Source organism: Pseudonaja textilis, chromosome 3 (assembly GCF_049901715.1).
Source record: "Pseudonaja textilis isolate UNSWEBS1 chromosome 3, rPseTex1.2, whole genome shotgun sequence".
Classification (NCBI taxonomy): domain Eukaryota; kingdom Metazoa; phylum Chordata; class Lepidosauria; order Squamata; family Elapidae; genus Pseudonaja; species Pseudonaja textilis.
This window is the reverse complement of record NC_141992.1, coordinates 103,870,910-103,897,761: the sequence shown is the minus strand read 5'-3', so window position 1 is coordinate 103,897,761 and position 26,852 is coordinate 103,870,910. Positions and strand designations below refer to the sequence as shown.

Genomic DNA, 26,852 nt, shown 5'->3' with positions numbered 1-26,852 from the left:
AATAGAGCAGAAAAGGAGATTTCCTACTCCTTCCACATTCCCCGGTAATACAAAGTCTTTATCAGACCAACGAAACGGCCGAAAGCCAAGACAAAGACTACACTTGCCTTTTCACCGTGACGCAATGCTACGTTACAGGAGGGGGTGGAGCTCCCGCCAAATTTGAACGGTGCATTCCGTTTGCGATGGTAATGGGGGTTTATTAAAAATTTCCCCCCTCCGTTCGACCGTCGTCTGTGTTTTCAGGAGCGTAGCTATCTGCGGGGAAGAGACGCTGCCTCCATGTAAGCAACTCCGGCAGGGCCAGGTTTTCTTGACTTGCAAAAAGGGCAGAGAACAGCCTTCACACTTCAAATGGGCGTCCATGCCTTGAAGAGGATGGCTGTATTTTTCTAAACTTGCTCAGGAGCCCCCGGCTTCCGGGGTGGGGGATGAGAAGAGTTCCTGAATGTTGGGGGGTGGGTGGAGGTTGGCATCGGGAGAGGTAGTATACTTCTAAGAGATGGGGTCATCTGGTGGATGATGGAAGGTGAAGAAGTTGCTCTTTTATGTAAACTCAAAATATACATTTTGTTTCGACAATCCTACCCATTTTATTGTTATGTAACTGTTATTATTTAATTTATATCCCTCTTCATTATTTTTATAAACAACTCAAGGTGACAAACCTCAAATAGTACTGTCTCCTATCTTCTCCACAGGAACAACTTTTTGAAGGTGGGGTTTCCCATCAACTTTTTAATGTATAATTCAAGGGGGGAAATGTACTTAATACTCTTGCCTACTACAGTATTTTCCTTGTAACAACAACTCTGAGGTGAATTTGACAGAGTGACTACCCAGAATCACTGAGCCAACTCTCATGACCAAGGGAGGGTCACAATCTCCTGCTTTCTAGACCAGCTTCACCACTACATCCCACTGATTCCCTAGTCTAGTTTCTTTCTGTCTGGCCTATAAACTGCAAGAGGTTTTGAAGTTTTTAAAAACCAGCCCCTGTGCCTCAGTACTACTGTTTCCCTGAGATGGCAAGAAAAGCCTTGCAATTCTGAGGGATGATAATGCTATCTGAACTTGCTGAAGCAACTTCAGGATTTTCTCTACTGAGTAACTTTGGTGATTATTAACCGCTGTTATACAGCATACAGAGATATAGCACTGGGACTACGATTAGTTTACAAATCTGTAGTGTCTTGGAGAGCTAGGAATAGCATGTTGATTTTTCTTTTTTAATGTAATAAAACTTGGAATGTCTTTTCAAAATAGGCTTTTCCAAGTCTATTGTGTTCTGGGTTAGTTATTTTTTATGAAATCATCATAAAGCCAAGGGGAAAGAATAAAATATTTAAATAAGTAACTTTGAAATAAAGCTTTGAATTTACCTGGCCATTACATCTAATTCAAAGTAGTATTTTTTCCTTGGATTAATATAATATTCTCAATTCTCATACCATCAAATACTTCAGTTAGCAGCTTTGTAAAAGGAAATAGCTGATACCTAAACAACATTAAAAGTAATTTTTTACTTAATAATTTAAACTTACAAAGTAAGATTTAAATAGAATTAAGAACAATTTTCAAAATCTTTTTCCAAGAAAACTCACAACTTTTCTAACTGCACAATAAAAGATACTGTTTATGTAAGTGTGACTCGTTCCATGAATTCTGATTTTCCAATTTAACTCAGTTTTGGCTCATAAATTACCGTAGATTGAGAGAAATCTCTTGACTCTTTATGTGTATAGTGAAGTAAGCTACACTTAAATAACCCTTCATATTTGTTCATTGTGTTGCTACAGCCTATGGCATATAATATATCCTATGTATACTGCACTGAAGTACCTTGACTTATCTGCATTACATTTGATTGAAATGCTTTCTTGATGTATTCTGTTATAGCTACTTGGATTGCCCTTTATGTATTATAGCAGGTTTTGATTGTACTATTTTGATCCTGGGAGATAATTTATGGTATGAAGTGGTTTTATGCTGATTCTGGTGACTTCAGACTTTTGGACTTTTTCCCCCCAGTCTTATAGCTTTTATATACACAGGTTATATTTTACCAAGCACTAACCAAGCCTAACCATGCTTTAGTTTTGACCCAAGACAATACACATAATCAGAACAGGCTGATTGGTTCTGTAGTTTCCAGGGTCTTTTTTTTTTTGCTTCTTCTTTGAAGATGGGAACCACATTAGCTCTTTTCCAATCCTCAGGTAATTCTCCAGTGTTCTGGGATTTTTGAAAGATATGATACAATTGTTCTGAGATAACATCTTCCAGCTCCTTCAGAACTCTGGGACGTAATCCGTCAGGTCTCGGTAATTTATATTTGTCAAGATTCGATAGGTGTTTTCTAACCATTTTCTTGGTTATTTTAATTTTTATTTCTGTCTTTTATGGTTAGGTTTTTGGTAGGCTGGGCTATAGTTTCATTTTGTGTGAAGACTGATGCAAAGAATGAACTTAAGCAGTTCTACTTTCTCTCTGCTCTGCTGCCTGTTACTTTCTTGCCATCTTCTCTCTTAAGTGGACTATTTCCTTGACTTTTTTCTTGTTATTTATATGTTGAAAGAAACTTTTTAAAAAATTCTCTCACTTTTGTTGCAAGTCTTTGTTCATTCTGAGCCTATGCTTTCCTGACTTCATCTTTGCAGATTCTGGCTAATACTCTGTCTTAGTTATGTGTCCCTCTTTCCATTTTTTGTATTTGTCCTTTTTGTCTTTCAAGCAAGATTGGCCAAGTGCTGCTACATGCAAGGATTTGTTTGTTTATGCAATTTTTACATTTACATAATATTTTTATTTTTTGCAGGATGGATAGTTGTACTTTTCCAAGATACAGTGACAATGACATTGTAGTACACATTCGCAATTGTTTATTGAGTGGAAATGAGGCTAAAACTTTTTCAAAAAGTGATTTATTTCCAAATGTGAAGGTAAGAGTTTTTAACATTCAGTGAAATTGGAGTTCAAAAGTATAGTATATACATCTCTACATACATACATACATACACACACACACACACACATCTATAGTATATACATATAAGCTTTAATTTTGGGGGGTGTTTTCAAGTCAGTTTTTTACTCCTGGCAACTGAAAACCAAAACCCTGAAGTTTTATTGGCAAGTTTCTTGGAAGTTGCTTGCCATTGCCTGCTGTGTTGGATGAGAGAAAAACACTGGCCCTGTTGGTCTTGTCTCTTCAATCTTCTGGATAAACGAAACACGAGAAAGACTACTGAATTTTTTGAGATTCAACAGATATGTTAACAGATATTAATGAAGTCTCATCATGTCTTGCCAAGAAGGTTCTACCATTTAATTTAAGAGGAAATAGATCTGTATCTAGAAATCATCTTGGTTTACTATTCTGTAATTCACCCCACCCTAATAATAGCATTTTTTAATTTCTTATTAAAGAAATTAATCTTGCTTGAAGCTTTGTGCTAAGATTCCTGGATCTTTAAACATGTGTGCATGTATTTCACATATAGCATCACTGCTCCCTTATCACTGCCTATTTATTACACCCTTGCATGCTAGTCTTACATTTCATCCCACCAAATTTCAGTGACTATTAAATTGTATTTCCCTCCTGCATTAAGACTTTCAGTTCCTACTTCTTCCCATACGTCACATATTTCTATAGAATCACTGGGAAACTTGGGTCCACTGATAATTATCCCTTTATTTTCACATGGATCAGTCAAAAGCGGTAGTTGTCAGTGGATTTAAAGAACCAGAAGCCTTTTGATCACAAGGAAAAAGGGCATGTCTTTGGATATCCATTGAGTTTAATAAATTCTGCTTTATCACCACAACATAGCCCTTAATAGAGGCTCTAACTCATGTTCAGAAAGATTTGAACTGCATCATTTCCAGCACTTCAGGTTCTTCTTTACCTGTTTCATCTCCCTCAACTATTCTATAAATCAGGAAGATTTCCAGGAATTCCTGAGTTATGGAAGGCCATTTGGGTGTGATCCGATCAAAAAATTCTGCAACCCTCTCATTCTTTGGGCCTCAGTTGGATGAGCAGCGTATCCTCAGAGACAATCCCAAGCTCCTTCTGAGGCCCAAAGGTGTGCATCAATTGCGTGGGGTGGACCAGTCTAAAAGATCCTGTCTCCCTGCGGTGGAGGACATTGCCAAAGGACTGCGTTATTCATCAGTTAGCAGTCTAGCCATTAGACATTAAACTTAATATGAGTTATGATTATATGAGATGAAAAGGGAGGTTTAGGCTACTGGATCCAATGTCAGTTATCCTTTGTCATTCCCTCTGCTCTCTGTGAATCTACTGTTTTATCTTTTTTTTTTTTTTTTGCAATGTCTTTCCTTGTGGACAATCAAAACCTGCTTTTGCCACAAAGGCTTGAAAACTTCCTCAGTTTTTATGACAGAAGTCTATATTTCTTGTGTCTGATTGCCAGTTCATTTACCAAACTTACCAAACTTCATTGGTAAACGCCTTTTTGCTCTTCCTGTTCTTTTGCCCAGTGAGCCCACTCTTTGGAACCTGCCTGGAGGAATATTAAAAAATAATTAATTTCTACTAATTAATTTTCTAATTATATAAAACAATTACTCAGTGACTTGAAGTGGGCAATCACCAATTATTTAGGACATGTCCTTTTTATCTTGAATAGTTGAACCTTTAGAACTTTCAGTGTTGCCACAATTCTCATTTCTTCCTTGTGTTAAAATGGCATTTCTCACAACAATAATCTTATGAAGTAGATTGGACTAAGTGCCTGGCCTTAAGTCACTTATTGTGTTTGCAATATGGAGGGATGTCTTTGAACTTGGGTCTTTTCAGAGCTGTCTTACGTTCTAAATAGTATGCCTAAAGTTGACCTGAGGGAAATGTAATTTTCAGCCTCTTAAATGAAAGCATATTCCAGTCTGTTAAAATCACTTTTGTGGAATTTTAAATTTACACTTGCTGTAAAAGTTTTAAGTTTGTTTTCATCTGCTGCACAATTAGACTTGAAGGTTTAGTAATATTTTTATTTGACCATAGAGTTAATTTTATAACCAGGAATGATGTCAAAATATGTAATAAGATATTTTAAGTTCTTGACTTGAACTTTTCTTAAAGTTTTCAGAGTTCTCATTCTGGTGGTAAGCAAATTAAATAGGTTCTAAGTAAAATAAAATGCATATGTTATTTGTTCATTTTATTAAATTGTATTTCTCTTTTTAGCCTGAAATATTGCGTATGATTTTCATGAGAGTTTTACAAAGTTTGTATGGGATCCGTGTGGAACATTTTTACACGGTAAGAATATAAGTCATGGAGAACATGCATTGAAACTAGAATGAGGTGGAGTCTTAATAATTCCCCATATTGTTTTACTTTGCCTTTAAAGATTAACAGATTTATTGTATGTTTTATTGTCTTAAGACAGATAGTACACAAAGTCTTTGGTTTTTAAGTTACTACCATGATTTTTGTTTGTTGCAATAAATTACAGGTAGTCCTCAAGGTACAAACCTAATGGAGCCTGCCCATTAGGTTATTAAGTCAAAAAATTCACCACATGAATCAGACCAATTGTACAAATTTTTAAAATCAAATTCATTAATTGAATCAAATGCCTTGTTAAATAAATGAAGACCTGCCTTATTTCCAGCCCACTGCTAATCAGCTGTTTCCACCTCCATCAGCCAGCTGTTTCTGGTACAGATTAAGGAAGAACTAAATTGCCTCCAAGCAGCTCCACTTTCAGTTTACAAAAAATACCAACCTTTGCACAAGCAACAGCTGCCCAGAGGGGGTTGAGATGGTAATTTACAGAATTCTCCATTGCAGTTGCTTTTAAAAAAAACCACCTGCCACTTAGCTTAACAGTCTCTAGCCAGCCACTCAGGAGGAGTTTTACAGAACCCTTGGCTTGCAATAGTAACAGAGATGGAAGGGACCTTGAGGTCATCTAGTCAAACCCACTGCTCCAGTGATGGGCCATCCACAACTTCTGGAGGCAATTTAGATTTAAAAATAACTCCTGATCGGCACAAACCTCTCCAAGCAAAATCCAAAAATCAATATAAATAGCTTGCAAATTTGGAAATCAGCAGTTTAGAGAAGAGATACAGCACACAACATTATAGACTGCTTTGTGTAGATGCTAACTAGCATTTCTACAAGCAATTTTAAAGCAAATGCAAACTATCTTTGTACTTAAAACACAATACTGTAGTTTGCAAAGTATAGCACAATACTTTAAAAAAAGCAGAGCAGTTCCCAAAGTGCTTACAAACAGTACTGTTCTACACAATAATAAAAAATATTTTAAAATACTTACAGGAGCAATTTTAGCATTCTAGTTCTCAAGCCAGGCTTGGGGTGGGGGTGGGGGAATCAGGGCTGGACTGGCTGCAAAGACATGGATCTTGTTTGGCCATTGACCAGGACAAAAAACCCCACAAAACCTGCTGGCTTCAGGAAATTTCCTCATAAGACCGAATGCAAGTTAAAAATGTCAGCCGGTATAGCAGTGACTGCATCAAAGTCACATGGCTACAGAAACCTGTTTTTGATCGCAGTTTTGAATTTCTAACACAAGTACCCTTCCTGAATACATTTGTTCTGGTGAAAAGTCACTGAAGGAACCCTTATATCCAGGGGATTACCTGTAATGGCTGCTTTTCTGGCAATGAGTGGAGATGGGCAAAACATTAATTTGAGCAACTATGCTTCATATTCAGTCTTCTAAGTCAGAAGAGGGACAGCAAATAAAATAAAATATATATTGTATTTGGAAGCAGGGAATACAATTTTGCCTGGCTTAGTTATCCAAGATAAATGTTCCCTGTATCTTGTCTCTGCCTGCTTGTTCTTTTTAAGTAGTAAATGAGATAGAGCTAAAGCACTGCATTGGATTATTCAACATGAAATTGTTTCACATGCTGTGTTGGAGTAATGATAGCTTTATCTGGGTTTAAACATCACAGGAAGCCAAGGATTTCTTAAAGACGGTTTTAAACCCATTATTGTAATCTTTTACACATGGCACTAAACTGAAAACAAAGGCATGAGTCATTAGTGATTGATATTATACAGGTGGTAGTAAATACATAACGGTACCAGGTATCTAGGTATCATATAAATGAAAAATCTTGACAATGTGGTGACATTTTTAATTCTTCTTGACTAGGTGAAGATTTGTGTCATAATTTACTAGAAATATTCTCACACTAGTCCTACATCTTCTGAAGATGGATTATACCACTAGCTATGGCAGTTGGTTATTGTAAAATTATACTGTTCTAGAATTAAATGTATAGTACTTAGGCTTATTGTAAGTGTACACAGTCATGTGAAAATGTGGACTGTGATACACCACTATAGATATCTTGCTATACATGCATTTTATATTATCAGAGGAACTGAATGAAAAAATTACATATTTCATTAGTTACTCTTTATTGGTTATCTCCAATTAGATGCCAGTGACATTTGAAACAGCATATCCTCAGATTTTTGAAGGCTTTCTACCCATAGGAAACCTATTTGTTAATATGTAAGTATCCTGAAATCATGTCTTTGTGGCTAGTTTTGTTTGTATGAATTTGAAATTGGGAGTATGTTGCTCTGCAGTCTTTTCTTGGGGTAATAAATTTTCTGTAAATATCTAGAATTATTTTGTGTTCAGTGAAATTATGATATTATTTTTAGGGCTATATAGTGCTTAGGTTTTAAAGTAAAAATGTGGTCCAGAGCAGGGGCTGCCAACCTCTTGGACCTCAGGGACCACCAAACTCATAATTTTAAATCCCCGGGACCACTAACTGGTTCTGTGGGTGTGGCTTGGTCATGTTACTGGCTGGGCATGGCTTGTATGTAAATATTATAAATATTTATATAAATATTGAATTTTTATAAAAAAAAGAGAAAATTTTACCCCAAAGCAGGCAGGCAGATTGATTTGCTCACAGATTCACTTAAGAGATCTGTGTTTCTGCCATCAGCTATGTGAGTCTGTCACATAAAATTTGCTTGCAAACAAACTCATAACATTTGCTAGCAAGCAAGCTCATAAAATTAACTCACAACACACCATGTATGTAAATATTGAATTATTTTATAAAAAAGAGCAACTTTTACCCCAAATCAAGCAAAGGCAGATTGAGTTACTCACAGAATCATTCAGAGATCTATCTTTCTGCCATTGGCTACCTGCACTGAATAATAGAAACTTCAATCCTAAGGGAGGTTCAGCTGTGCTTAAAAGCAGAGCCTAAGATCTAAAGATTAGCTGGAAAGCAAGAAATGCAACGATTTCCTGCTTTCTAGCTAATCTAAATCTGGCACAGCAGAACAGCTTATGGTCAGGGGGGAAAAAAAGGAAAACTAACAACTTAGCAGGCAAGTTTGCCAGGTAAGGAGTGAGTGGGCGGGGAGAGGGCCCTGTGGGTGGCACAGCTTTGTGTACCTGCGCAGCCTGGATTAATTGCTTTGGGGTGCTCTAAGGGTGACATTTCTCTGCGGATCACCAAAATTTTCTAGCGGCCCACCAGTTGGCAACCACTGCTCCAGAGCATGTAACAGCACATCCCTGGTACTCCTTAAACAAAATGAATATTTCTGGAATCATGTGATTGCTTTAACTGTTCTAAAGGCACTGCCTTTATAATGTATGGTAATAGAACTTGCTGACTCAAAGGATTCATTTTTGGTGCTGTGCTGCTTTACAAAGGTAGCTTTGTTCAAGCAAACACCTTGGAGTTGATGGAAGATTTAAATATAAGTATTAACACTCTTAAAAATCTATAATTTTGACATGTACTAGTAAATTGTCATGTAGTATTACAATGAAATTAACATATTTCTTCTAGACTTTCTGCTTTAATTTTTTTTAAAAAAGAAGCTAACTAATTCAAAGGGAATATTAAAATAGTAGCACTCTGCAGCACTATTTGGTAAAATTTAAGACTCTGTTTATAGTTGTTTCCTTTATTATCTTCATATGTAATATAATACCAAAGAAACAATTACTGGTGAATTATACTGGTGAAGTAAATAGTATAAGTAATCTAATTAAAGAATATGTAAAAAACTTTGACAGGGAGCGATTTTTCCCCATCTGTCGTGTCAATGACTTCCAGATTGCAGACATTATACATCCAAGTAAGTTTTTTTTCTGGATTGTATATGCTTCATAGCTCAAATGGTCATATATTTTTATTTACCCAAAACTGGTTCACTAGATTTTATTTTATGTTTTTTATAGTTAAGTTTCCATTTCAGTATTAATTTTCTCAAGAGCAATGGTTAATATAATAATATGGAAATTTATCAGGTTAGCCTGTTGCCAAACTGCAGGCATGACTGCATGATCTGTCTGACTTATAGGACTGTAGCTTCTCCTATAATTGGAATTCTAATAATGTGGAAGAAGTTATGCTTCAATAAGAAGAAATAGTTCCAAATTTATTTTCATTTACTACATTTGTATTTTCTTCTTCGGTTCTACCTATTTAATCTTTGGAATAATTAAGAAGAAATATTGGCCCATATGACTTTATAAACTATGATAAGGAATTTATTTTTATTTGTAGGATACTTTTCAATTCAAATAAACATGTTTCACATAAAAAAGTGAAGCATGTATATGGAAATATTAATAATAAAATTTCTGATCGTTACAGGGAGATACTAGTGGTTAAGGCACCAAGCTAGAAAGTGGGAGATCTTGAGTTCAAGTCCTGCCTTAGCCATGAAAGTCAGCTTTGGATGACTTTAGACCAGTCACTCTTTCTTAACACAACCTACCTCACAGTGTTGTTGTGGGGGGAAATAGGAAGGAATATTAGGTATGTTGGTTGTTTTGAGTTATTTGTAAGCATAATAAAGGCAGGTTACAAATAAATATAGAAAAATAAAATAGATATCTTTATAAATCTTTCCTAATTTAGATTGGAAGGAAATACATTCTCTAGCCTGCAAAAAAAACCCACCACCCATAATTTCTTCTTTATATCTCAATTCTGAACAGAGTTGAAATCTATGAAACAAAATAGTTTAATAACAATGTTTTAAATTGCTCCCAGGAAGTAAATTTAGGAACATATATTTCAACCTAAACCACATGTTTTCGCAGACATCTTTATTAAATTGCAACCTAACTTCTATATTTTACATCAGTTGCAGCTTTTGGACATTTTTCCAAATGTAGTCCTGCACCTAACACATTGCAGTAGTCTAGAGCGAATTTGACTATGGCCCAAGCATAAGTTATTGTGGCACTATCTGCAACTGTACTCATCATCACAGCTGCCACCTAATAATGCCAGTCAAGCGCAAGAAGATATCCCAACTTGCAGACTTGTTTCTTCAGGGGGACTGTAACCACAGACAGAACAGACTGGAACATAAACCTAAATTAGTGTGCAAAAAACTTCTTAACTGTTTAACAGTTAACTGTTTAACAGTTATTTCTGTTGTTGCAACTGGCCAGAAGCTACAGAATTTGTAGATGCAGTTCTTTAATTAAATCTAGTACAAGAGTATATTGATAAGGAAACAGTTTTACATCATCTAATTCAGAGATGTTAAACTCAATTTCATTGAGGGCCGCATCAGGGTTGTGTTTGACCTCAAGGGGCTGGGGTAGGTGTGGTCATACTGGACATGACCAGGATGTATGGCCCGTCCAGTCTCCCCTCCTATGTGGCACGATGGGTCCTCGTGGCTTGCCTTTTTAGCCTGCCTTTTTAGCTTGCCTTTTTAGCCTGCTCACAGGTAAAATTGTGAGTTGTGCTAGACCCTCCCCCACCAACCCTGGACCTTACTGAGCCTCCCCCACCATTCCCAGATCTTCCCACCCCCTCCCACTGTCCCCGGAGCTTGCTAAGGGCCCCCCCGTCCCCAGGCTCGGCTGGCTGGCTTCCCCACCAGCGCGGCCCCATCCTAGTGGCGGTGCTGGCTGGGGCTTAGCTAACTGTCTCCCCCCCTCACTATTTCCCGGCTTGGCTGGCTGACTAAGCTGCCATGCGCTGCTTTCCCAGCTCTCCCTACCACGTGGCGGCTGCAGGGACCCGGCTGCCTCCCATAGCAGCACCATAGGCCTCTGCTGTCGCTTCCTTTCATTTTGTCCCCCGGGAGAAGTGAGCGGTGTTGCTCTGACAGGGAGGGTAGGTGAATGTCCCGGGGCTGCTCTACCCGCTGCTCTGGAGCTTGCCGGATCAATTCATCCCAGACCAGGTGTGTATGTGAGAGAGAGTGTGTGTGGGGAGTGTGTGTGTGTGTGTGTGTGTGAGAGAGAGAGAGAGAGAGAGAGAGAGAGAGGAAAAAGAAAAAGCCAGAAAGAGGAAGGGAGAATAAAGAGGAAGAAAGAATGAGAAAGAAAAATATAGAAAGGAAGGGAGAGAGTATAGTGTGTGTGTGTGAGAGACAAGAAAAGAAAGAGCAAGAAAGCAAGAAAAAGGGAGAGAAGGAAAAAAAATAGGAAAAAAGAAATAGGAAGGGGGGGAGAAAGAAAACTCTATGCTATTATTTTTAATTGTTCCATTATTTTTCATATATTAATATTTTACACTGTCCCTACATCTAGAGTGATTTTACTGCCTTTCTTTTGCCCAGGGCTACCACATATTTTTCAGGGTTTACATACATTCAGTGTCTATAGTCCAGAGCATAAATATACTTGTGTTTAACAGAGTTGAAAGGGACTTTGGAGGTCTTCTAGTCCAACCCCCTGCTTAGGCAGGAAAACGGAGGATGCCAAAATCTGAATAGAGGTCCTGGGAAAGGTGTCAGAATAACAGAATAGCACTTAGCAGGGACCTTGGGGGGAAACCTATACCATTTCAGAGAAATGGCTGTCCAGTCTTTTCTTAAAAACCTCCAGTGTTGGAGCACCCAGAACTTCTGGAGACAGGCAGTTCCACTGGTTAATTGTTCTCACTGTCTGGAAGTTTCTCCTTAGTTTTAGGTTGCTTCTCTCTGTTCATTTTCCATCCATTGCTTCTTGTTTGCCTTCTGGTGCTTTGGAAAATACATTGCCCCACCCCCTTTCTGGTAGCTCCTTAAAAGCCTGTTGCCTATCACACTCTTGGACAAAGCATGTGAGCCATTTCCTCCTTTCAGTGGTCCATGAAAGTATATAGTATGTAAAAGTCAAAAAAAGGTGAACATTTTTACAGAACTATAGATACATTGAGGCTGGGTGTGACAAGGAATGGCTGGGAAGGGGGGGTAGGCGAGGCACCCCTTGACATGAGTGACATTGATTTGGCCACACCCACCCAGTCACATGAGCACCAAGCCATGCCCACAGAACTGGTAGTAAAAAAAATTTGAATCACCATTGATTTACTTCCATATTTGAGAACAGTGCATTTGATTTTTGCTACTGCTGATTTATTTGTATTGGATTGCTATTTACTGTGAAAGAGTTGACAAACTGCTTCTAATTTGTATAAAATATTAGAACAGATATTAAATTTGTATAAAACTTTCAGAATCCTAGCTTCACCCATGTTCAATTTCAAAACTGGGAACTATTGTTTTTAGAAATGATTTCCAAAATAGATAGAATGAGATTCTTTGCTGTAAACAACTGGATGTTTTACAGTGGTTTGATAATGAATTAGATTCTTAATTATATAACAGCCATTCAAGCCATCTTCCCCTTTAAAAAGTATTAAGGTACTAAATTAGATATAAAAATGGAAATCTGGAATAGATTTGTAAATGCAAAGGTTTGAATTATATGTTTCATTATGAATACCAAAGAAGAGTGGCAGCATTATGCAGTACTTGCCTTTGTTTATATACACAAGACTTGCATTCAGATGTGATCAGCTCCCAATAAAATTCATCTGAAATCATTTAAAGTGCATTTCTGGTATACAGTTCAATAAACACTCAACCTTTTCATGGATTCCTAGTTGCCATATGTCATCTCTTCCTGGTTGGTTTGTTTTCAGACAGATAGGAGTTTAAATCTTATAATTCTTTCAAACAAAATATTAAACCATAAAATATTTAAATATTTAAACTATTTTTTTTGTAGAAGCAAACAGGACAGCTCGATTTTTGAGTGGTATTTTAAATTTTCTATTCTTCTGTGACTCACGGCGTGAAGTCTACTTGGAAATCCAGAGTGTACATGTAAGATTAATTTTCACTTTTTTTCCCTGTTAGATCTTTAATTTAATTCTGACAAATTGCATGTAGTATATTGTGGAAAGGTTCTTCTAGTTTCTTGCATCTTTTGTATAGTTAATTTCACATTTTTATCTTTCTAGCTGTTAATCAGTTACTCATCATGATTTTTTTTTGTACCACTTTAGTAAACAGCTTAGCTACCATTGTCTAAAATGCCATGAAATTACTTTTTCCTTCTAGTTTAATTTCTATCAGTTTTTTAGTTTGCCTTTTTACAAATTCAGCCAGTTCAACAAAAAGCTGAACATTAGAATTTGTCAAATTCTAAATAATATTAAACTTATGATCTTGAGCTATCCTTTAACTTGTTCTCAACCTTCCAGAACCAATAAAAGTGCAAAAGAGAGTAAAAAAGCCCTATGTAGCTTTTTGATGAATGGATTCATAAATCTGCAAGAAAAAAGGCCAAGTAAAATCTGTATCCATACCTCTTTTTCTGAGCAGTAAAATTTACATTGCAAAGCTGCTGCTGTCTCATCTTGCCTGTAATATCACAGTGATGTTTTTTCTTAAGATTGAAAAATTGGAAAACTAGATTATTACCACTTGGTGTTCATTAATCAACTAGGTATCAGATATGCAAGCAATGAAAATCCCACTTTTTAGAGCAAGGGTCTTCAAACTTGACAGCTTTAAGACTTGTGGACTTCAACTCCCAGAATTCTTGAGCTAACATGACTAGAGGAGGAATTCTGGGAGTTGAAGTCCACAAGTCTTAAAGCTGTTAAGTTTGAAGACCCCTGGTTTAGAGGAATTATCCATATACTATTCAAAAGAGATAATCAATGAGATAAAAAGAGAACAAAAACACCAAAATATCTCATCATCAGGAATCAACACTCAGAGGAGCAGAGAACACTGAGATTAACATTAGATGTTCAAGAAACAAGCGATACCCCAAATCCAGGAACTGCCAAACAAGCTAATGGTAAACAGCATTAGAATATAAAATGAGAGCAAACCCCACTCTGCTGGCACAGATGACGTTAACTAGTTTGGGTAAAGAAATGTCTGTAAGAAAACAACCAAGCTCAAAGAACAAGGACCCCTCATTTCAATTCTGAGTACGAATATTCTTTAAAAGTTGAATCATTTTGCTGAAGGTCCTCCTATCCTCAGTTTTAAAGAACATTCATCTGATTATATTCTGACCTGCTGAAGAACAAGAAAAATTTTTTGAGATGTGGATCTGCTGCTGTTGAGAAAGTGGCATTTCTCTCCTTTTCTCTCTAGTTTAATTAATCACGGAGACATATCTTGCTTACATGTATCTGTAGCCAATATTGTCAGTTCAAACTGACAAAACCTGGAGCTTTTATAGCCTGATTTGTAGCAAATGGGCATAAATTTATTAAATAAGGATATACTCTGACCAGTATAATTTCACTTTTTATAGTCAGTTGCAATTTTTCTATAATATGTGGAATTGCATGTAATGTAAGTTGTTCTTTTTCAAAGAAAGCAGCAATGGAGAAAGAGCAACAACTTCAGGTGGCAATTCAGGATGCAACACGGAAGCTGGAAAAGATGGAGTAAGATAACTACCTGATAAGTTCCCCATTTTAAAATCATTAAGAATTCGTTCATAAGACTGAAGTACTTTCTATCTGACATAGAATTTTTAATATTTTGAAGACTGCACACCTGAATTCTGCTTTTCACATGGATTTGAATCAAAGATTTGCCATAGCATGTTGTTACAGGGAGTGTTGTAAATTGACTCTGGATATTCAGTACTTAAGACTGTTGAACAATAGGTGCTGCTAGTGAGTTCCTTTGAAGTACTTCTCATAAGGAAATTTTAGGGACAGTCCTTCTGTATGTTTGTTCTTTATTATTTCTTGTCATTTATGGGAGATTATATTTATCTGTAGTAAGTGTTATAATATGAAATTAAAGCCTGAATGACATGATGGGTCAGGACACTGTCAAAGGAAGGAAACTGATCATCTATGTTTTCTCAAATTTGGTTTATATCTTCCAAGGAGAAAGTAAGATTCCTTTTCCAGTTTTTCCATTACACATATCTCTGCTCTTCTGCTCACGTCTCTTAGTGCAGGAGTCGGCTCTTTCAGCCCTCTGCTGCAGCTCACTGTCAGTTGATCCCACCACTGACTAGCTCCTCCCCTCCCAGTCACTCCTCGCCTGGCCTGAAAAGGTAAGGCCAATGGTGGGAGATGGACACTTGCTCCATATTCCAGAATGGGAACTTGCCTTTGTGCGGCAACAGCATTCTGCCTTTGTCATGGTACATTTGTGCTCAAGGCAGCACTTGCCTCTTGCTGCTTCAGGCTAGGAGTAATGCCCACCCAGGTTTTGGGACTCCCGGTGTTTTCTGTGGAAAGCAGGTCCAAATGGCTCTTTGACTGTTTAAGGTTGCCAACTTCTGTCTTAGTGGATAGGGAAAAAAAGAAGAGCTTATTTGAATGTGCATGTGTGTGTGTAAGAGAGAGAGAGGGTAGTGGTGGTTTCCCAATGGAAAGCATGGTTGAAATATTTTGTGAAGGACACATTCTCACAATGGCTTATTGGAACCAAATTGGTTCAGTTTCTATAATACAGCCTCAAAATTACGGGGATTTGATTTCAGTTAAAAAAGGAATAGATTGTACTTTTCTTGGACCAATTTTCTGGAGCTACAGTCACTATTTTAGGTGCAAATAATTATTGAGTTCCTCGTCTAGATGTGGCTTGGGTTAATAAGGGGCAATAGGTTTCTTTGTGTCCGTCATATTGGTTTATCTCCCCTGCTATTTTCATGTAAGATGTTTAAAAGTCATCCTCTCCAAATTAAGATTTTTAAAATCTTGTATATTAAACTGAAATTGTCTAAGCAAATATCTATAGAAAGATGTTTTATATACATATCTAAAATTTTACATTACATATATTATTGCAGAATGTAAGATTGCCAAGTAGCTTCATCAAAAATAAGCAGCTTTTTAAATAGTGAAACAATATGTACGAGAACTTTTTCAGGTAACTGAATTGCAGTGTAGCCTCGCCCCCAGGTGATAAGTTCAGCAGGACCCTTCCAAGCTGGATCTGGGAGTTGCCTGTAATAGACAAGTGGTCTTGCAGTGGGGAGAGAGGGTTTAGTGAAATGACGAGACACAGCAGACGAGGGAGGGTTTCCAGTGAGGTTAAGGAAATTAAGAGTATACAAACAGACATTTAACAGATTTTGCAGTGTCGGGAGGTTGGGGGGGCTAATCCCTTTTGACCCCGTGTACCGATCAAGGGCTTGTTTAAGCGTTTGGTTTGCCCTTTCTACAATAGCTTGCCCTTGGCTATTGAAAGGGATTCCAAATTTGTGGTTAATGGACCAATGATGGCAAAACTCCGAAAAAGCAGAGCTTGTGTAGGCAGGTCCATTATCCGTTTTTAGTATTTTTGGACATCCCAACACTGAAAAGGTTCGAATACAGTGGTTGATTACCTGTTTTGCATTTTGCCCCTTTGGGGCGTGGCCAATATGAATCCTGAATAAGTATCAATGGTAACATGAAGATATTTCCATGGGGCAAAAGGAGGGTATTGAGTAACATCCATTTGCCACGTATCACATGCCTGAAGTCCCCTGGGGTTAACCCCTTGAGGGATAGCTTTCGCTTGGAGACTGCATGTGGGGCATTGTTGGATAATGGCAATTGCTTCAGCCATGGTAATGCCAAATTGTTTGACCAGAGCCTTTTTATTTTGGTGAAAATAAGCATGGCTTTCTCCTGCCGTTAAGGGGGCAGGTTGTGTTTGAGCAGCAAAAACCTGTTGGCAAGCAGTATCGGCTCTGACATTTGCCTCGGAGAGGTAACCCGGAAGGTGCTGGTGACTCTGAATGTGAGCAATAAAAAAAGGATATTGACGAGCAGTAATGAGTTGCTGTAAGCAAGAGAACAGTTTTAAAAGGGAAGTCTCCACGGAGGGGGAAAGATAAGAGCCATATATGTGAAATACTACTTGAGTGACATACAAGCTGTCAGAGATAAGATTGATTGGGATGTGAGGAAATTTTTCCAAGGCTAAGATGACGGCCGCTAATTCTGCTTTTTGGGCTGAGGTCTGAAGAGTTGTACGACAGGAATGCCATTGGCCATCTTCCAGCCAAGTACAGGCACCAATGGTCTTGGAACCATCAGTAAAGATGGTCAAAGCTTCAGAGAGAGGTTGTGTGGAGAGGGGTGAAGGAAAAGTGATGGGTACGGTCTTTATAATTTGAATGCGAGGATCAGCTGGCAAATGACACGATACTGATCCAACCCAATCAGCTAATGCGTATTGGAGATCCTCTGAATTTTGAAAGAGCTGTTCCCAAGTATGTAGTTTGAGAGGAACATATACAGTGCTGGGTTCTAAACCCATGAGGGCTTTGAGACGTGTTCGGCCTTTTTGAATTAATAGGGCCATTTGCATGGGTTTTGTGGTAATTGTTGCACGAGGGGTGTGTGGTAAGTGCAACCATTCAATGATCGTAATACGCTTGCGGGAGGAAACAACTTGTAATAATATGGCTGTAAAAAGAGCACATGTTGGAAGGATGGCTAGAGAAACGGGTACATCTGGGTGTATGCGGTCAACCCACTGTTCTCTTAAGGCCTGGTTAATTTTGGTTAGGCAATCTTTCTGTTCTTTGGTTAGTGGAATTTTCTGGGCTGGCTGTTGACAGCCAGCAAGAGCTGAAAATAATGGGGAAAGATCATTAGTAGAGATAGACAGAAAAGGTCTGGCCCAATTGATAGTACCTAAACACTGTTGGAGTTGCACCAGTGTGGGGCTAGGGGGAAGATTAATAAGAGGAAGATCTGGTGAAGCAGTAGATCGTAAGAGTTTATGGCCTAAATATTGGAAGGGATAATGGGCTTGTATCTTCTCAGGCGCTACATGAAGTCCTGCAGCGGTGAGTTGCTGTGTGAGTTCAGGAATAGTTTTTTGTACGGTGCCTTTTGGCCCTTCAGCTGCTATCAAGATGTCATCTATGTAATGATATACTAAAAATGAGGGGTGGCTCTCTCGAAAGGGGGTGAGAACCTGGTCTACATAATATTGGCACATAGTTGGGCTATTCAGCATGCCCTGAGGTAAAACCTTCCACTGATATCTAGCAGTAGGTTTAGCATTGTTATATTCTGGCACCGTAAATGCAAACAAGAGGCGATCACTTTTATTCAAAGGTATAGAGAAAAAACAGTCCTTCAGATCAATTATAATGAGGTCATAATTATGAGGAATAATATTAGGATTAGGCAAGCGGCATTGTAGCGCCCCCATGGGTTGGAGGATGGTATTGATGGCCCTCAAATCCTGAAGGAGCCTACATTTCCCTGATTTCTTTGTTACGACAAAGACAGGAGTATTATAAGGACTTTGTGATGGCTCAAGGTGACCTAAAGTAAGTTGTTCCTTGACTAAACCCTGTAAGGCTGATCGTTTTTCTACAGGTAGTGGCCATTGATCAATCCAGACTGGAGTTGAAGATTTGAGTTGAAGTTTGAGAGGGGTAAGAGTTGCCATTGGCTAAGGAATTGTTAGCGTGGCATGAAATTGAGAGAGAAGGTCCCGTCCCCACAGATTAACGTGAAGAGGAAGGATGACAGGTTGAATGTAAGCAGTAGTGGAGACGCCAGCAGAAGTGGCAGAAAGCCACCTAGAACTGACCTTTGCTGTTTGAACACCACCGACTCCCCGGACAGAGGGGGATTCTTTGGTTGGCCAGGTAGGGGGCCACTCAGAGGTACGGATGACGGAAATGTCTGCGCCTGTATCAACCAACCCTGTAAAGAGACGACCATTTAATTGGACGGTCATCATGGGCTTATTTCCTTCCACTGGGCAATCCAAAGCTAACAAATCAGAAGGGGGAGGAAGAATGACAAGGGTGGCAACAATAGAACCCTTGGCCATTGAGAAAGGGCGGTCCCCTATGCAGGCCAGGGAAAGATTAGCTAAAGATTGATCATCATAGAGGAACGGGGCTGCCACCACTCCTTCAATAGTCAGGGTGGAGTTAGGAATAATCAGCAAAGGGTGCTGTGAAGGGACAGGAAATGCTACTGTCAGAGGAAGGGTGACGACAGATCCAGGATCCTCATAGACTATGGATTCGGATAGAAGGACTGGCAAGGAAGTAGGTACAGCCTTTGGAGTGGGGCTAGCTGTTGGCCCCGAAACTAGTTTTCCGGCTGTTGCTGAGCCGGGCGGGGATTGGTGCGGCACTGGCTGGCCCAATGGAAACCATTGCGGCAGCGCGGGCACACAGTTTTTGGTTTAGAACCGGGGGGCTGGCCGCGCCCACGAGGGGCGCTGCCGCCACCCGGAGCACGGCACTGTGAACGAAAATGGCCAGGCTTCCCGCAATTATAACAATTTCCCTTCAGGCGAGAGGTGGACAAAGCAAGAGTAGAAGAAAGAACTGAAGCTAAAGCCGCAGTGTGGTGAGATTCCGTGCCTACTTCCTGGCACGCGCGAATAAATCCGCAAGATTTTGAGTTGGCAAGACTTGAAGGGGCTTGAGAATTTTCTGACAGTCCACATTAGCATTAGCAACGGCTAAACGCATGAGAAGTTCACTCTGAGCGGCAATATTATCCACCTGCCTGCTAATGGCATCTGTGAGATGATCAATAAAGGAGGTATAGGGTTCAGAGGGCCCTTGAAGGATAGAAGTAAAGGAGTGGGTAGGTTGAGAGGTGTTAGGGAGCCGCTTGAAGGCGTTTAGCGCAGCTTCCCTCATAATCGGGTACCCCCCCGCTCCCATAGTGATCTCTTGCGCGGGGTTTTGCACCGTACCTTGGCATAAGAGATGATCAAGAGTAACTCCTGCTGGTAGTCCGGCTGCAGCAGCAGCGTTAATACTGAGGCAAAATTCATTGTGCCAGGTGGCAAGCGAAGCAGGAGAGAGAAGCATAGAAGCAATAGCTTTCCACTCTGAAGCAAGAACCAGATGATGCGTAGAAATGTTGGCTAAAAGTTGGCGGGTATACGGGGAGTCGATGCCATACTTAGAAGCAGCAGTTTTTAATTCCTTTAACAAAGTCCACTCCAATGGGGTATAATGAGGGACAGGATTACCCCCAGCAGCGGGGGTTTGAAGAATCATAGGGAAACAAGAAAGATCATCCACAGATAGCTTTCCTTCCGCCAAAGCCGATTGAAAGGCATTACGGACAGGAGGATCTGTCGCCATGGCGGAAGGAGGCAACGGAGAAGAGGGATTCGGAGAAGAGTCAAGGGGTGGGGTGGAGTAGGGTGGAGGTGCCGAGGCAGCAACAGGACAGAGTTCAGCGGAAGGTGGGTCTGAGGAAGACTGGATAGAATCATCAGGAAAGAGAATATTAAGGGCGGCCATAACGGCATGCCAAGAACAAATAATCTGAGGCGGAGCCCTGGGTGGTTCATGCATCCATTTCCCCATCCGTTCCCAAGAGGAACGTTTAAGAGTGCCTTCCGCGGGATACGCGGGGCAGTGTTGTTGGACATAACTCAAAAAATCATCCAAATACTTTTTTGACAGAGGATATACATTTGTGCCGTTAGCCTTCTGCAAATAATTTGCCTTCTTCACTAAAGAGAGAAGTTCATCCCTATGCTTGAGTTGAACTTGAGAAAGTGAGGAGCCCATACTTACGATGCGCGAGCCTATTCCAGGTGCGTAGTACAGGAGTGAAGGAAGCGCATTCCTAGACAAGAATCACGCTTTGTCGGGGACGTATCGTTGAGACGATCACGTCGGGGTCACCAGTTGATGCGTTGTGGGTCCCAGTACCGGGATGAATCAGTCAGCTGACGACCTGCACCCAGGCAGACTGTCCGGGTGGGCTCCTCTTAGTGGCAAAGATGACAGCGACACAAAGGTTTCGCTGAGAGGAAGCACAGATAGTACTACGCACCTCTCTTTTATTGTGCAGCAAGCGGGGGGGGGGTATGTTACACATGAGGAAGTTAGACAGGAATAGGGAATATTGCCATATATGGCTACACCTTATGCTATAGCCAACTCAGGTTTTACACGTTGCTGTTCCTATAGTGTCGCCCTATATGTGTATTGTATGTGTATTGGGTTTTCTGTGTACGTGACTTCCTACTGATGTGTCATGATATTGCAACAATGTACTTTCTGTATGTTAAATTTATATGTGAAATTCATTTTTCTCTAAACTGAGCACTATTTCTATATACTTAGTATTGTTCCTGCAGACCAAGAAGTAGAGTTCAAAGAGCTGTCCCAAGAAATTCAAGAACTACAGCATAAACTCAACCAAGAATATTGGCAGAAAACAGTATGTATTCTTACTAGAGTTCATGTGATATCCACAAGCTATGCTGTGTAGCTGTCCGTTACATAAGAGCTTAAAAGAACTTATAGTAAACTATATACAGGTAGACCCTGACTTATAACAATTTGCTTAGTGACTATTGGAAATGATGATGGACCTGCCAGGGACTACTTTCGACCCAGATTTGAAATTGCAATGATTGCAACCCCTTCTCCCTGACTGCATTCATAGTGATTTGCAGCATTTTATGGTCATGTAATTGCATTTTACAATTGTCAACATCTGGCATTTACTTCCGGTTTTCAACAAAACTGTGCCCCTAGTGAACCATTGGTTTACTTAGTGACTTGGGTGTTTGCTTAATGACTGCTGCAAAAAAACTGGTGAAATTTTGTTGGTCATATGACCGACCCATTTTATGACCATGATGGGCAGGCTTCATCACGGTCATGATCACCTCTACTGTCACTTGCTATATTTTTAGAATATTACATTAATGGTTTAGGATTTAGAAAATATCCACTGATTTGTTGCAATTGTATGTTCCCATTCTCATAATTATACCGTGTTTCTCATAAAATAAGGCTGGGTCTTATTTTTTTTTGAGCCCCGAAAAAACGGCTAGGACATCTTTTAGGGGCTGACTTAATGTCCTCCCCCACACACACTCCAACCTAGAGTGCCCCATGTGCGGTCACCTCTCCACGAGGCCACTTCTATCGGCTGATGGAAGCTCCCCGAAGGCAGAGTCACCAGCCGCTTCTATCAGCTGGTAGAAGCAGCCTTGTGGAGAGTTGAGTGCGCATGGGCTGCTCTAGGTGGGGGTGCACGTGAGGGAGGAAATCTATCAGCCAGTAGAAGCAGCCTCGGGGTGAGCGCCCACATGAACTCCCCTCACCACGAAGCCGTTTCTATTGGCCAATGGAAGCTCCCCAAAGGCAGAGTCACCAGCTGCTTCTATCGGCTGGTAGAAGCGGGTTTGTGGCGAAGGGAGTATGTGGGGGGCACTCGCCCTGAGGTTGCTTCTACCAGCCGATAGAAGCGGCTGGTGTCTGCCTTCGGGGAGCTTCCATCGGCCAATAGAAACAGCTTTGTGGCGAGGGGAGTGTGTGTGGGCGCTCGCCCCAAGGCCGCTTCTACCGGCCGATAGAAGCAGCTGGTAACTCTGCCTTCGGGGAGCTTCTATCGGCCAATGTTCTATCGGTAGTAGATTGGGGTATTCTACGTGCAGGGTGCTCCTAAAGGCAAGTTTTCTCCCCCTGTTCCCCCCATTTCTCTTTACCTCGTGTAGTTTTAATGAACAATGAGAAATGGCGGGGAAACCCATGGATTAAATAGGCCTAAATTTGGAGGGCAGGGCTTAATTTCACCTCATGCCTAGAAATCAGGCTGGGCCTTCCTATTGGTGGAGGCCGTATTGTTGGAGAAACAGGGTATTTTGTACCAGAGATGTGTGACTTACAGTGAATAACAATAAATAACACTGAGGTTATTTCTTCCCTATTTTCTAGTAAAGCTATTATAAACTGCTTCTGAGGAGCTGAATTGGATCGGCTATTCTCCTTTGTATGGCTCATATGCTCATAATAGCTGGGTTAATGTCTCATTGTAAAATAAGATTCTTAGCTTTGGTTTGTTGAATAAAGTATAGTTGGCTGGATTCACATATAGGTTACTTTATAAACCATTTAGCTAATTGTGATATGTGAAACCTGATCTTAATCTTACTAGAAATACTTTATACTTTGGAAGGAAAAATGCCTTATTAAAACTGAAGGTATTCTAAGATGAAAAATAGAAGACACTCTTTCAACATATGAAAATATATAGATCCTTTTCGGTTGGGATTCATTAATGGGAGAAATACAGAATTACCGTATATACTCGAGTATAAGCCGAGTTTTTCAGCACATTTTTTGTGCTGAAAAAAACCCCCTCAGCTTATACTTGAGTGAGATTCCCCTCTGAAAAAAAAAATGGTGTGGAGCTCCGGAGCTGGGCAGCTGCTTCCCTGCTTCCGTGTTTCTTTTGCAACTTGTAAGCATGGGGGTAATCGGAAGCAGAAAAGTTCTTGCATGAGGATATATTGTTTTTTCTTTTTTTAACTGTTTTTAGGGGGGGGAAGACCCACCGTCATGTGAGAATGCTCAGACACGAAATCTATCCCCCCCAAAATATGTGTGTTTGTGGGGGGGATTTTAACAGAGGGAAGACATAGAGAGAAGGCAAAAGCGACGGAAGATCCTTCAGGGGAAACTGAGGGGGAGACTCACCCTTGGTCCAGATGAGCCCCCTTCCCCGCCCCTAAGGAAGCAGAGGCAGCCAGCAAGGGCAGGCAAGCCCCACTTCGCGGACTCTGTCCGTCCTCGCTCCCACCCACCCACCCACCCAAAGCCACGAAGTCCCCCAATCGCGCAGCCCAGAATCGCCCTCCCCTCAGGGGGCAGCAATGACACCCGGTGTTTCCCGAGACAAGAAGCTCCGCTGTGCAATGAAAGCGCCCTGGCTCTAGGCTCGCGGGCTCAGAAAACAACGTGAGCTGAGGTGGCTTCGGCTCCGCTCAGCTCGTTTCCTCAGCCCCAGCTGCTTTCAGTCCACTCGGGAGGAGAAGGAGGAGGTGGTGGCGGTGGTTCGTGTTGTTTTCTGAGCTCTAGGCTTGCGGGCTCAGAAAACAACGCGAGCCGCCGCCACCACCTCCTCCCCTCCTCCCGAGCGGACTGAAAGCAGCTGGGGCTGAGGAAACGGCTGCGAGCCGAAGCCACCTCGGCTCGTGTTGTTTTCTGAGCCCGCGAGCCTAGAGCCAGGGCGCTTTCATTGCATGGCGGAACTTCTTGTCTCGGGAAACGTCGAGCTGCCTTTGCAGCCCCCTGAGAGGGCGATTCTGGGCTGCGCGATTGGGGGACTTCGTGGCTTTGAGTGGGTGGGTGGGTGGGAGCGAGGACGTTGACTTTAAGTGCTGCCGACCAAGTTTTTTCACAAATACCAGTGGGACCTCCATCCACCACCACCCCTCCCTCTTTTGCCTCCTTCTGGTCAATCAGGTTTTCCCAGTATTTGCTTACAGCTGCGTTTTCTCTTCTGCCGTGCTAGGCGTTGAACGCGGGGATTTCTGATTCCCCTTACACGTGCGTGGATATGCCGCGGGGTGTTTTCTTCCAAACGCCCCACGCGCAGAGAACACTGACATAGTGAGATCGTTTCCCAAATTAATTGATTCACTAACCCAAAAGAAGATGATGATGATGACAGTGGGAGGCAGGAGTTACTCTCTCCCTTGCAAGCCCCCAGTGCCCAGCCCTTGCGAGAAAAAGCAAGAGCTGTTCTTATGATCTCTCTCTCTCTCTCTCTCTCTGTAATACAGTCAAGCCCTTTCGACCACGCGTGATCCGCCCCCGCCGCTTTGCACCTTGAAAATGCAAAAACCCCGGGATTTTGCATTTGCAAGGTGCAAAGCGGCGGCGGCGGATCACGTGTGCTGGAAAGGGTTTGACTGTATTACGGAGAGAGAGAGAGAGAGAGATCATAAGAACGGCTCTTGCTTTTTTCTCGCAAGGGAGAGTGTGACTCCTGCCTCCCACTGTTATCTTCGTTTGGGTTAGTGAATCAATTAAACCTTTCATGATAGTGAGATCGTTTCCCAAATTTCCCTTAAATCAGGGAAGAAATCAGAAACAAACCTTTGGACTGAGAATAAGCCTGTTCCTATGATGCCATTTTTGTTCACTGCAGTGTGAAAAGTGTGAAAAAACACACTTCTTTTTCTTCATCTTCTTGTTCCCTATTTACTGGTCTCTTTCAAAGAGGAAATTGTGAACATCAAACTTATTCTCAACTGTCCTAGTGAAAGTTTTTATTGGTATCTATTTTTATTTTTGAAATTTACCAGTAGCTGCTGCATTTCCCACCCTAGGCTTATACTCGAGTCAATAAGTTTTCCCAGTTTTTTGTGGTAAAATTAGGTGCCTTGGTTTATATTCGGGTCGGCTTATACTCGAGTTATATACGGTATTTGCTCTGGTAGATGACCTTCATGAGAGCTAGAAGTGGGGAGTCTCTTAGTCTTGGTAGAGCTATTAGCAGCTTTTGATAACAATGAGCATGCTGTAATTCTAGTTCACATTCAGGAGTTGGGAGTGAGGTTTATCTTTTATTTCAGTGAATTGCCCATATGATTATTATGATGGAGTCTTTGGGTGTGTGTCCCAAAAGTGCTTTTTTCAAGAGGAAACTGGACTTTCTGGTTTTCCTTTGAAGATGTTTCGCTTTTTATTCAAGAAGGCTCCTGTAGGTTTTTTTTTGAGATTTGCTGAAGGCCCAATTGGGATAGTCACATGTTCTGAGGGCTTCCTTGATGTGTTTACGTTCTTTTTCTTCATGTTCATTTTCTTTTTGATGTGTTTATGTTCTTTTTGGGCCTTCATCAGATCTCAAAAAAGACCCTACAGGATCTCTGCTGTAACAGACAATGACAAGGACAATAAACGAAGCAACATTGTCATTCCGTACATTGCAGGCATATGGGAAAAACTCAAGAGGATCTTATGTGCATAACATATGTGCACACTTCAAACCCAAGGATACAGTAAGGCAGAAACATGTCCACCCCAAGGATAAAACACCCAGACAGAAACTGAGGAACGTGCTATATGTAGTACAGTGCAGTGAGCCATGTACAGATCTGTACATTTGGAAAATGAAACAACCACTTTATAAATGCATGGCACAACATTGGAGAACAAACACATCAGGACTAGATATGGCAGTCCATCTGCATTTAAAAGACACAGGCCACTCTTTTGAAGACAAAAAAGTCCATATTTTGGACAGACCGCTGGTTTGAAAGGGTTAAAGAGGCCATCTGTGTCAAAATTGAACAGACTGACAGAAGGGGAGGCATATGGCATCATCTATCTCCAATTTGCAACACAGTCCTTTCAACAGGTCCAAGAAGGCTCCACACCAATTTGCACCACTCCGGTAACCCTGATGACACAGATAAACCTCCAGGTGACTTTAAAGAATGCAAATGTCCAGCTGTCTGCAAGGAGTATAAATCCTTCCATTCCCCACCATCCAGTTAGAGCTGAAGAAGCTTCTTGGATGAGAAGTGAAACATCTGCAAAGAAAAACCAGAAAGTCCAGTTGCCTCTTGAAAAAAGCACTTTGGGACAACCATGAGCTGGATGATTTAGAATGTCCATAGACACTTTAAGTGCATGGGAACACCACTACAGGATCCATTGATTCACATATCCATTGATATGGATATTTATATCTCACATTAAACTATTGGGAGAAATTATCTGTTCAGGTGAAGTGTTATCAGGATGCATTGCTTACCAGATTCAAGCCAAGATGCCATGGGAATCTTGAATGGGAAGAAACAAGCTCAGATT

General features: G+C 40.7%; 1 protein-coding gene and 1 long non-coding RNA gene across 7 annotated transcripts in view; both read left to right on the top strand.

The window, feature by feature from the left end:
- NUF2 (NUF2 component of NDC80 kinetochore complex) overlaps positions 1 to 26,852 on the top strand; it is a 39,546-nt gene that overhangs the window by 1,293 nt on the left and 11,401 nt on the right. For 3 of the 6 annotated variants that reach the window (XM_026703417.2, XM_087932001.1, XM_026703416.2), the window contains exons 2-8: positions 2,819 to 2,942; positions 5,216 to 5,290; positions 7,459 to 7,535; positions 9,081 to 9,142; positions 13,032 to 13,129; positions 14,645 to 14,718; positions 21,363 to 21,459. In XM_026703417.2, coding sequence (XP_026559202.1) covers positions 2,820 to 2,942; positions 5,216 to 5,290; positions 7,459 to 7,535; positions 9,081 to 9,142; positions 13,032 to 13,129; positions 14,645 to 14,718; positions 21,363 to 21,459 — 606 coding nt within the window. In that variant the 5' untranslated portion in view covers position 2,819. Of the gene's footprint in view, positions 1 to 126; positions 285 to 2,219; positions 2,325 to 2,818; positions 2,943 to 5,215; positions 5,291 to 7,458; positions 7,536 to 9,080; positions 9,143 to 13,031; positions 13,130 to 14,644; positions 14,719 to 21,362; positions 21,460 to 26,852 lie in introns of those variants that run through there. The other 3 variants (XM_026703415.2, XM_087931998.1, XM_087931999.1) reach the window with 3 other exon arrangements.
- LOC148126242 (uncharacterized) lies at positions 24,011 to 25,464 on the top strand. Its single transcript, XR_015743362.1, has 2 exons — positions 24,011 to 24,076; positions 24,960 to 25,464. It is a non-coding gene; the product is annotated as an uncharacterized LOC148126242 (long non-coding RNA).